We start from the raw sequence: 12,184 nt of genomic DNA, 5'->3' as shown, positions 1-12,184 counted from the left end.
TTTAAAAAATCTACTAGCTTTGAACTAGTATGTTCAGTTTATTTGTATTAAAGCAGTTCAAGCAGGGCAGTGGGTACATGTTCTCATACAGTGACACACAGTTACTATTTAATTAAAACATAGTTAAATTAGACAAGTTTTGACTAGATTATAAATAGATACGCGTTTTTTACATAATTTCTATGGTTGATGCAGTAAAACAACTCAATAGAAAATAAAAGCAATAAAATATAACAGTATTACAAACGTGAATGGACATGCATTATTATTATTATTATTATTATTATTATTATTATTTAGGCGGGACAGTGCACATTAATGAACATATTTATATATTCCATTTCAGTATAAATATGTAAATATACCGGAGTTCAGTGCTAATTTTCATCCACAGTCCCTACTAAATGATGTTTAATATGAAAGACTGGGTGGAAAATTATTCAATAAGATATTAATTATATTCATTAAACCACAAATAAAAGTAGAATTTCTTTTATTCTGTCGGTATTCTGTATTTAAGTTTATTTTTTTTTTTAAAAGGTAGACCTCTGGTATTTAGTTGATAATTCATCTATTATATTTCATTAAAGTAAAATATAAAATGGACTTGCACAAGTGTTTAGTATACTTTAAAAAAGTCTAATGGGCCTGACTGAAATCTTATGTTCAGTTATTTGTATTAAAGCGGTAGGTACATGTTTTCATCGTGAATATATGCAACAAGACGAAATAGTAGACATCACCAGGAACACTAATTATTCACTGTATAAGCAGCGAAGAAAAAAAAAAAAAAAGAATACACACATTCTGAAGATATGATGGGTTATTTTTCGGCCAGTTTTAGATGGATTATATACATTCAAGTATAATGTAGGTACTAACACAACATGTATGAGCTGTTACAGTGTGACACTTCACCTTACAGAAATGCTGCATTGCTATAAAGGATAATCAGTAATATTCTTCCACCAACGAACATAATTTACACTCAACTCAGCAATGGGACTTTTTGGGACATATTGTTGAATAAGTGACAACAGAAGTTGTGTTCTTTTTCTAAGAGTGTGTGGCTCTTAAAAGAGCCGTTTTGGGTTTCGGGCCAGCCGGTCCGTGTTGACATTTACTTGGCCTTGCCGGCCTTCTCGGTCTTCTTGGGCAGCAGAACCGCCTGGATGTTGGGCAGAACTCCTCCCTGGGCGATGGTCACTCCTCCCAGCAGTTTGTTGAGCTCCTCGTCGTTGCGGACAGCCAGCTGCAGGTGACGGGGGATGATACGGGTCTTCTTGTTGTCACGGGCGGCGTTTCCTGCCAATTCCAGGATCTCAGCGGTCAGATACTCCAGCACAGCCGCCAGGTACACAGGGGCTCCGGCACCCACCCGCTGGGCATAGTTCCCTTTACGGAGCAGCCTGTGGACACGACCCACGGGGAACTGGAGTCCGGCACGGGAGGAGCGGCTCTTGGCCTTAGCTCTGGCCTTACCGCCGGTTTTGCCACGTCCACTCATGATTAAAGGTTGTTTCAAAGTCGAGATTCAAACAGAAGTGTCTGCTGGATCCACCAACTCTCCAATATATGCTTCTGCTGAGCGCGCGAAGGTGTGTATCCACCAATCACAAAAGGGGCTTTGGACCCGCAGAGGGCTGTCCCCTCAGATTTCTGGCGGGTGGTTTGAAATACATTTTCTCCAATCAGCAGCTGATATTGAGTCTGGGGGTGGGAGCTGATGGTCAGGGTGAGTATGTGACCAATCGGGAGCCGGAGATCTGAACATGTGTCACTGTTTCACCGCAGACGCACAGGTTAAAAACAGCCTCTGTCTGCTTCAGACTCGTATTCCTTCTGTAAAGAGAAAAGTAGAACCATGGCTAGAACAAAGCAGACTGCCCGTAAATCCACCGGTGGCAAAGCCCCGAGGAAGCAGCTGGCCACCAAGGCTGCCCGGAAAAGCGCCCCGGCCACCGGCGGCGTGAAGAAGCCTCACCGTTACAGGCCCGGTACCGTGGCTCTCCGTGAGATCCGCCGCTACCAGAAATCCACCGAGCTGCTGATCCGCAAACTGCCCTTCCAGCGTCTGGTCCGAGAAATCGCTCAGGATTTCAAGACCGACCTGCGTTTCCAGAGCTCCGCCGTCATGGCTCTGCAGGAGGCCAGCGAGGCTTACCTGGTGGGGCTGTTCGAGGACACCAACCTGTGCGCCATCCACGCCAAGAGGGTCACCATCATGCCCAAAGACATCCAGCTGGCCAGACGCATCCGCGGAGAGAGGGCTTAAACAGACCCCCCCTCCCCTCCCCCAGTAAACACAACGGCTCTTTTTAGAGCCAATACATGGACACTGAAGAGCTGCTTGATTAGGGACGAAGTGGAATATCTGTCATAAATATCACAATATGCTATTTGAGTCATTTTTGTTTTACTTGAAGATACTTAATAATGTTCAATATTTAACGTGTGATTTAGTATTATATGTCTAAGGGTATATTTTGAGTAATGTCATTGTTGTGATTCAGTCCTATTGACTACTGAGTTGGACATAAAAATGTAATGATGCATGAAAGCAAAATCCTAAAGCCAAATTGCTTCACTGTCTTTTGAACATCACCTAATTTAATTTTTAGCATTTAGGAATTCATCTTATGTTATGTATCAATTTAAATTCAAGGTAAAGATAAAAAAAAAAAATTGGATTCCAGACCCCTTATTTTCTAATACGTGTTGTGTGTAAAAGATCTGAGGTCCAAGGCTAGTGAGTTAGCATGTTGCACTCACAATATGCTTTAAATAACTTAAATTTAAATATGTGATGACTTCTTAAATAACAATTGCATTATTGCTACAGCTTCTTATTTTGTTGATTTGTTGCAATTTCACAACCTGGGACAGTGAAGGAAAATGCATTTGTATTGTTAATTAGTGATTGGAATTCCGGCTCTTTTTAGAGAACCGGCTCTTTTGGCTCGTCTCCCAAGTGGCTCTTCAGATTTTTTGGTGCTTAAATTAATTCACCAACAATGATGTAAAGTTATGCGCAATATGAATTACTAATGTAAAAAAAAAAAAAACGTGCTATATCAAATGTTTATTATATAAATACACCTGTATTTATACACTCTACAGCAGTGTTTTTCAACCTTGGGGTCGGGACCCCACGTGGGGTCGCCTGGAATTCAAATGGGGTCGCCTGAAATTTCTGGTTATCGATAAAAAAAAAAAAAAAAAAAGAAAAAGAAAGAAAGAAAAACGTACTAATAAAACAATATATGGTGAATTGACAGAGAGACAATCACAATACATATGACATGACACTCTGAAGCTGAAACTGAAGCACTGTGGTTCTGTTTATCTGTCAAATGTTCATTGTAGTCGGTTTCAGATGCTGCAGCTCTTTCATAATTCATAGTTTGAGTTATTGTTTGTTCAGTATTAATTTGCCTTCTAAATATAAGCTGGACATATCCTACATATCCTGACCAAGGAAAATACAATTTTCACTTTGTGCAGTAATCTACACCTGGCTTTTCTGCCTCCGTCCATAATGATATACATTATATAGACTAAATATCGTTTGAAATTAATTTTTATTTGCAATATAGTATATCAAACTATTACATGATCAAAAACAAATTAATTTTAGCAAAAAAAAGTCTCCCTTCTGGGGTCGCTAGAAATTTGTGATGTTAAAATGGGGTCACGAGCCAAAAAAGGTTGGGAACCACTGCTCTACAGATGATGAAAAAAAAAAAAAGTAGAAAGTGCACAAAGAAACGCTTAATTATTTATAATTTTGGCTCATAGAGCTCTGGGTTGTACTTTTAGGTGGTTGTGGTGGTGTACTGGACGGTGCTGTAGGTAGCAGCAACAGTTGCAGTAGACTCACTGGTACCTTCATTAATATCATGTTCACTTGCTTGTCTTTTTTCTTCAAATTGCACTGATGGATGACCAGTTCTCATGTGTCTGTGTAGGCTGTTTGTGGAGCCAGCTCTGTATGAGATTTTTGTCTTGCACGCTCTCCATTCTGCCTTAGTTTGGTCAGTGTAATTGAAATGTGTCCAGATTTTGCTGCGTTTCCTGTTGTCACTTATTTTCTCAACTTTTTTTTTTTTTTTTTTTAATCTTTCCAGTCCGTTGCCATACAAATAAACTTGCCTCCTGTTAGAGACACTTCAGCACCTCGGACAGCGAACGACCTGAGATCAGCTTTATGTAACCCTTCACGGTCCACCTGGTGGCCCTAATACACCAAAGAAGAAACAATGACCTTCCGTGGAAATCCATAGAAGAATAACCCCCTAACCAACTTTCCTCAAAAACGTTCCCAAACACTGAACAAATAAACGGGACTCTCTTTCACCTTTACATTTTGGAAAAAAAACAACCGATCAGTGAAGATGAGTGGCAGGGGAAAGGCCAAGGAATATTAATAAAGCTAAAGAAATCATCAGAATAATTTAAAATAATTGGGGTAATTCATTTTTACTTTGGTCATATAGTGAATTGAATACTGTATGTATATGTTGTGTTAAGCATTGTCACTAAGGTAGGGCAAGTGTAAATAAAAATACAGAAAAGATTACAAGGGAATTATTTTGAAACAATAAAATCATTTAAATTATGTGTATGCTCACCAGATTTATTAATAAAACTGTCTGAATGGAAAAAAAGAAAAAAGAAAGGCCCCGTTCGTCTGGCACCAAGCCAGAGATCCAGCCCCGTCCGCCCGGCTCCAGGTCCGTGGTACAGCAGCCTCCCCCTAGTTCAAAGCCCGCGGTCCAGCAGTGTTCGCTCAGCTCCAGGTCTGACGAGCTTCAGCACACCCCGAGTCCCATCCCAGCAGATCAGCATAAGCGAGAGTCAAAGCTCAGAGTCTAATACAGACAGGATTACACCATAGGTCAACGAGCTACAAGTACCCCCATCTCCCCTCCTTATGAGAACTCATCACCACGTAGGAACTCGGGGTCCGGTTCGTTCTCACCCACCCCAGAGTTTCCTGTTCCAAGCTCATGTGAATTAGAGATCCCCTTTGAAGTAGTTAAAAGGAAAGACGATCCCGTTCCACACCTCCACGGGAGGGAAACGGCATAATGATAAGCCCTCTCCTCAACACCCCCCCCCCCCCCCCCCCCCCCCGTTAATGGGGCTCCTCAAAGTGGCCACTCTGAATGTTAGAGGAATCAAATCTATCGAAAACAGAATACAGAAGATTGGATATTTGTTGAACTCTGACATATACATTGTGTACACAAAAGAGCTAAGGCTCACTACAAATGATGATGTTGATAAAGTGTGGGATATGTGGACTAAGGCTAAATGTATAATATCAGTTGGGGAAGATAAGGCTGATGGGGTTGGAATTTTTTTTTAAACTCGTGATGTTGTTATTATAAGAAGAAAAGATATAATACCTGGTAGACTTTAAATGATCAGTTGTTTGTACCAAGGTGATAAATACCGATTAATTAATGTCTATACAGCTCCTGATGCATGAAAAAAACAAAATTATTTAAAAGGCTCAGAGAATTGCTGATGGTAGGTTATAAAGTCATTTTAAGTGGAGATTTTAATACAGTCACAGCAGAAAACGATCGTTGTAGCGCAGCACCATTTCGCCTCACAACTGAAGGCAAACATCTAAAACTTATTAGTGAAGAAGCCAAACTGATAGACACCTGCCGATCAATCAGTCCCTCTGGGCTGGAATTCACCAGATTTAATTCCAAATCTAAAACCCACATCGATAGGATCTATGTATCTTCTCACTTTAAAGTGATACAGTATTCAACAATATTGAATTACTTTACTGATCATTTATTAGTTAAAACAACTTTGTCTTCTGGTGAATCTGCCCATAGAAGGTACGGGAAACTTAATACACAATGTTTAAATAAAAGAAAGAACTGTTAATAGAATTAAAACATGAAATCCAAAAGGTGATACAATTACAATGTATCACAAACTCTTACACTAAACTATGGGAAACATTAAAACATAAAGTTAAGGATTTCTTTAAATTCAAATGCAGAGAACTAAGTAAAAGAAAAAACTTGGAATATAACATCATGGTCAAAGAATATATTACCTTAAAACAGAAAGAACACAGAACTAACAGAAGAAGACCTTATGTGTGATTTAAAGGTTCTAATTGATAAGTTGAATAGTGAAATGTTTAATATTCGTAAAGATACTGAGATAAATGAAAAAGGAAACATATCATATGTTATCACCTCTGCACAAAAACAAATTCAGAGTAAAACTATACAATCAGTAAAGAAACCAAATGGTCAAATAGTAAATACTGACAAAGATATCAGAGAAACCATCAGAGAACACTGTGTGAACTCGTACACACACACACACACACACACACACACACACACACACACACACACACACACACACACACACAAAGATATAAACAGGAGCTGTATGAAAACTCTTTTAGACTCCATTCGGGACTCCACTCCAATAAACTGTGACTGCCTAAAAGGAGAAATCAAAAGGGAAGAACAAAATCTTTCCAGGTGGAGAGAGGAGTGAAGCAGGGCTGTCCTCTCAGCTCTGCTCTTTACGTTTTAGCAATCAGCCCTTTAATAAAATCAATCAACTCAGATATAGGAATAACAGGCATACCTGTCGGCCAATCCTGTTTAGTTAAACCAATGGCTTATGCAGATGACATCATTGCTGTAATTAAAACCCAGTTGGAGATGGATGTTTTAACCAAACACCTCAGAATGTATGAAATGGCTTCAGGAGCTGTCCTAAACCATAACAAAACAGAGGGAGTTTGGATCAGAAATGCTGATGATAAACCCAACCTAAATATTCAAACTAAAGAAGAAATTAAAATTCTCGGAATCACATTTGGGAATAACAACTGTGGGGAAAGAAATTGGGACCAAAAAATGACTTTGATCAAGGAAGAGGTCAACAGATGGCAGAACAAGAATACAAATTATAAAAGCAGAATTAACATTGTGAAAATTCATGTCCTTTCCAAACTCTTCTTAGCTAATATTTTCCCTCCAACTGAGAAAATGATAATGCGACTGAACAAACAGTGTGCAAATCTGATCCGGGGAACCATCAGAGAGGTCACTAAGAGAACATTATTGTTTAAAAGTAAAGAACTCGGTGGACTCAGAGCACTAGATCTCAGTCTCAAATTAAATATTGCCTTTATTAAGAATGTTTCTATGAGTATGTCACGAAAAGCAATATGGATCGATGACCTGTCCACCTGGGAGAAAAAAAAAGGCAGGGCAAAGAAAGGTCCATATTACAAAATCATATATGGTGACATAAAAGAAAAGTATAAACATCTAAATATTAACCGGGTGACGGGGACTTCTAAAGGGATCTACAAATGCATAAGCAATTTTAGCTATGGTGGTTTGGTGGATTATAAATATGTAAAGGAAAATGAGAAGAAGACTGTTGCTAAAAACATACATGACAAATCTATCTCGGAAAATTACACAGATATCCGTTGGCTCATCTGTGTAAGCAGACTTCCAGCCAGAGCTCTGGTTTCCTGGAGCTGTTATATTACAACCAAAAAATGTCCAGTGATAAACTGTGGAGACGATGAAACTCAGGAAGATGTACTTATTGACTGTTATAGAGCGTAAGCTGTTTGGACTTTTTTTAAAAACATTGGCTTGAGTTGCTCTATAAACTACTGCTCAGTCATGTACGGACTTCTAGAGGAAAAAACACCAACAAACCAACAAAGACTCTTCCAGTTAATCATCTGCATTGTGTCAGTCAAGCTTTGGAAAATAAAAAGATGCTTAACGATCATTAACCAGAACTTCATAGACAGCAATACAGTGATCAAACAAATACTGACTGAATTACACAGAAGACCTTTGGACAAACAGCAGACACTGCCATGGAATACCATAGACTTCCAAGTCTGTCTCACATTAAAAACAAAACTAAAAAAAAAAAAAAAACATGAATGCATATTTCAAGAATGTGTGCCTTGTTATTGTATATATATGGGTTGATGTAAATTTTAGATTTTTAGGTGAGAGTGTATATACAAATGTTTTCTTTTTGTTTGTTTTTTTTGTTTCGTTTTATTTTTTAATTTTTTTTCTCACTCTTGTGAACATGGGTAATGTGCAATTTTATGTGTGGATGTATATAAGGGTGGCTAAATATGTATATTTTAAGTATAGAATTGTATGTTTCTGTGTGGAGTTTGCATGTTCTCCCAGTGTCTGTGTGGGTTCTCTCCGGGTACTCCGCCTTCCTCCCACCATCCAAAGACATGCACTCACAGGTTAACTAGTTAATCTAAATTGCCCATAGGTGTGAATGTGAGAATGATTGTTTGTCTCTATGTTCAGCCCTGCGATGAACTGGCGACTTGTCCAGGGTGTACCCCGCCTTCGCCCCTAAGTAGCTGGGATAGGCTCCAAGCGACCCCTGTGACCCTAGTGAGGATAAAGCGGGTTCAGAGAATGAATGAATGAATGACGTGTATGTTTGTGCTTTGTATTATCTTGTAAAATTCAATAAAGAATATTTTTTAAAAAAGCAAAGGAGGGAAAGGACCCGGTAAAGGAGGTGCCAAGCGTCACCGTAAAGTTCTCCGTGATAACATCCAGGGCATCACCAAGCCCGCTATCTGCCGCCTGGCTCGCCATGGTGGAGTCAAACGGCTCTCCGGTCTGATCTACGAGGAGACCCGCAGAGTGTTGAAGGTTTTCCTGGAGAACGTCATCCGTGATGCTGTCACCTACACCGAACACGCCAAGAGGAAGACTGTGACCGCCATGGATGTGGTTTATGCTCTGAAGAGGCAGGGCCAAACCCTGTACGGATTCGGAGGTACCACGACTGGACCGGCATTAAACACAAAAAGGCTCTTTTAAGAGCCACACACTTCCCACAAAAGAGATGCTTTTACCATGTCATAAAAAATGAGTTAAGCATGTCTGCTTTGTCTACATAGTAGTTTAGTAATAAATGAAAATGAGTAGTTATCAATAGTCGAGGAAAAGTAAAACTAAAACTAAAAGGAGCAATGTGACTGAAAACCTACTGACTCAGTCCAATCCACCTCATGTTTTCTAAAACATGGTGGGCTTTAGTTTGATCAAAGTACAAAATATACAACCACTACTGGACTGGTATTAAACAACTGAAAGGCTCTTAGAGCCACACACTTCAAGTAAAACAGCTCAACTTCTGATTTAACACAATCATTACTGTATATAAACTGACTAAAGATGCATGTGTCTAAAACTGATGTATGTTTTAACATATGCTCTTCTGCTAATGGGCCTGTCCAAGCAAAGAAAAGTTAAGCACAGCCTCCACCAGAGGGGATTTGGAGTTTTCACACATATATGTAAAATCAGCATTCAATATGACAACATTAAAGATGACAAATTAAAACACAAACATTGACAAAACTCGAATGATTCAATAAGAATTAAAATTGTTAGAATTTCCAATGGTCTAAGTTTTACACTCTAGGTAAGGGACAGATTTGACAGATGTTTGAATGTTTCTGCTACGTTCATGGACCATTGTGTTGACAGTGATATGAATATGACAAATAGACATTGCAAGTAAAACTGATTAAATGCATGATCACATGGCTATTGTTTAAATATATTAAGGGTCACCGCCAACATGATGCGGATGAATGACTGTCCTGATCTTATTCTGCACATGATTCAAGTGCAGCACACAATGTAGATGTTCCTATTTTCTTTTGCTGTGAACCTGCTAAATCTGCACCAGGGAGTGGCTCCAGGAAAGGCAGCCGCAAAGAAAAAGAGACAAATACAGAGTCCCAAGAGGACAATCAAGAAACAAAGAAAGGTCCAACAAAGAAGTTGAATGCAACAGCAAAGGAGCACTTGAAGAAAGGAGAACTGAGGATCATATGACAGCTGTGACCTGAATTCTTCTATTACATAAAGCTTCAGTGGACCCACCCACTGAGCCGATCACCCAATCACAGCCGGGAGACAGCGCAGCATATTTGCACGAAGCCTGTATAAGATGAGACTCCCGTAGTAACGTTGCATCTCTACTTGAAAGTATCAGAGGGAAACATGCCTGAACCCGCGAAGTCCGCGCCCAAGAAGGGCTCCAAGAAAGCCGTGGCCAAGACCGCCGGCAAAGGAGGCAAGAAGAGGAGAAAGAGTAGGAAGGAGAGCTACGCCATCTACGTGTACAAGGTCCTGAAGCAGGTCCACCCCGACACCGGCATCTCCTCCAAGGCCATGAGCATCATGAACTCGTTCGTCAACGACATCTTCGAGCGCATCGCCTCTGAGGCCTCCCGTCTGGCTCATTACAATAAGAGGTCCACCATCACCTCCAGGGAGATCCAGACCGGAGTGCGCCTCCTGCTGCCCGGTGAGCTGGCCAAACACGCCGTGTCCGAGGGCACTAAGGCGGTGACCAAGTACACCAGCTCCAAGTAAACTGTTCTGGTCCTTAACATGAACCCAAAGGCTCTTTTAAGAGCCACCCATATATCTGAAAGAGAACCTTCTGCTATAAGTTAGTGTATTCATTGAAATATTTAGTTTATTGTCCAGATTTGAGGTTGGTAATTAATATCGAGTTAAAATGTCTGAGGGCATGTGACTTAAAAGTTTATTTTTTTCCTTTCCTCTTGTAGCCATGACTTTACATTTACAGGGGTGAAAGGATTCCAGCATTTCTGGCGTAGGGCGATCAGCAAGGGGGTTGTTGCAAGACATGTATCATGTATGCAGAAAGATCGGAGCCAGTACAATACCAGGGGTACAACCTGCGCTTTGATAAACCAATGGCTTTCGCTCCCAAGAAGTTAAACTACGGCTACTAGCCAATCAGTAGTAGAGGGGGCAGGTCTTCTGTTAGACCAGTGAAGACGTCCTGCAGGTTCACATGGACTGAAAAATAAATGATGTTTGGGGTGGATAGAGGAGGTGGGGAAGGATGGAAAGCCGAACGGCAGCTGGTGCAAATAATTAAGACAGCGGTGTGTTTGTCTGTGTACATTATGCTCCTGCATACTGAAATGAGACAAGTGGTTAAAAAAAAAAAAAAAAACGTACTTTGACAATGAAGCTGATAGAGCTGCTGTGCGTGGGTCACACTGAGTATTAATGCAACCTTAACATCTGTTGTGATATGTCTGTTATAGTGATGGAGATCAGCGGGTTATCACACAGGACTCTCAACGTGGGGGGGCGGGGGGTTGAGGTCCGCACCGAACCGCAAGACCAGTACACAAATATGGTCTCTCGCTCTCTGTCTTTTTCTGTCTCTCTCTCTCTCTCTCTCTCTCTCTCTCTCTCTCTCTCTCTCTCTCTCTCTCTCTCTCTCTCTCTCTCTCTCCTCTCTCTCTCTCTCTCTCTCTCTCTCTCTCTCTCTCTCTCTCTCTCTCTCTCTCTCTCTCTCAGTGATTCCAGATATAGTTAGTTGTCCAATGTGAATTCAACAGCAGTGAAAAAATAAGATTATATGTATTAATGTTGTTTTGCTCAAGCAAGTAGTTTCCATCTGAAATTGCATAAAAAGGCAGTATAATTTTCTAAATTTTCTCAGGGCAAGGCCCCTGAACCCCCAAATGTGACATGTATTCAGTGTGAGTTGGGTGGTTGAGGGGCCACAAGACCTTATTGCTCAGGAGTGTACGATTTCTTTATTTGCTCCAATGCAGACCTGTGGATTGCTGGATGACGGCCCACCAACGACCCATCCCACCTGACCTGACCTGAAGAAAAATTTTCAGGCTTGAGATTTTTTTTTTTTTTTTTTCTCAATCATCCCTGTTACCAAAAATATCTGAGAGGTCAGAAATCTGTACTTGTTAAACATTTCTAGTTATTAAATAATCACATTGTCAATGTAATTTACTGACTTGTCTCCATGTACTTGGTAATCTTCATGAATTGTATTAATGTGTAATTAAAGTTATTTAGCTTTTCAACACAGTTCAGTGATCTGAGCCCTAATTAAATTGTGGTATTTCTCCTGTACTATCAACAACAGATGAGAGGAGTTTTAATAATTGTGTAATATGCATTGTATATAATATACCATCAAGTCATGGGTGTAGAGTTTATCAGCAAATGAAACAATTATGGGATGTTTGACCTTTAAAATATGTCTTCATAACATTTGAAGAAGCTTTGTGTAATAGTGGAAATTATGT

The 12,184-nt window shown here is 40.1% G+C and overlaps 2 protein-coding genes and 1 pseudogene across 2 annotated transcripts; 2 read left to right on the top strand and 1 right to left on the bottom strand.

Annotated features, from left to right (window-relative positions):
• Positions 1–1,041: 1,041 nt before the first annotated feature.
• LOC115411358 (histone H2A-like) lies at positions 1,042–1,507 on the bottom strand. Its single transcript, XM_030123498.1, has one exon. The coding sequence runs from the start codon at positions 1,505–1,507 to the stop codon at positions 1,121–1,123; it is 387 nt and encodes a 128-aa protein (XP_029979358.1). The 3' UTR covers positions 1,042–1,120.
• A 3,149-nt stretch (positions 1,508–4,656) lies between these two features.
• On the top strand, positions 4,657–8,962 carry LOC115417486 (histone H4-like; annotated as a pseudogene).
• A 1,122-nt stretch (positions 8,963–10,084) lies between these two features.
• Positions 10,085–10,552, top strand: LOC115411606 (histone H2B-like). Its single transcript, XM_030123833.1, has one exon. The coding sequence runs from the start codon at positions 10,086–10,088 to the stop codon at positions 10,458–10,460; it is 375 nt and encodes a 124-aa protein (XP_029979693.1). The 5' UTR covers position 10,085; the 3' UTR covers positions 10,461–10,552.
• The last annotated feature ends 1,632 nt before the right edge of the window (positions 10,553–12,184 follow it).

Source organism: Sphaeramia orbicularis, chromosome 1 (assembly GCF_902148855.1).
Source record: "Sphaeramia orbicularis chromosome 1, fSphaOr1.1, whole genome shotgun sequence".
NCBI lineage: Eukaryota > Metazoa > Chordata > Actinopteri > Kurtiformes > Apogonidae > Sphaeramia > Sphaeramia orbicularis.
Note: the sequence above shows the minus strand (reverse complement) of the source record. Positions and strands in the feature narration are given on the sequence as shown.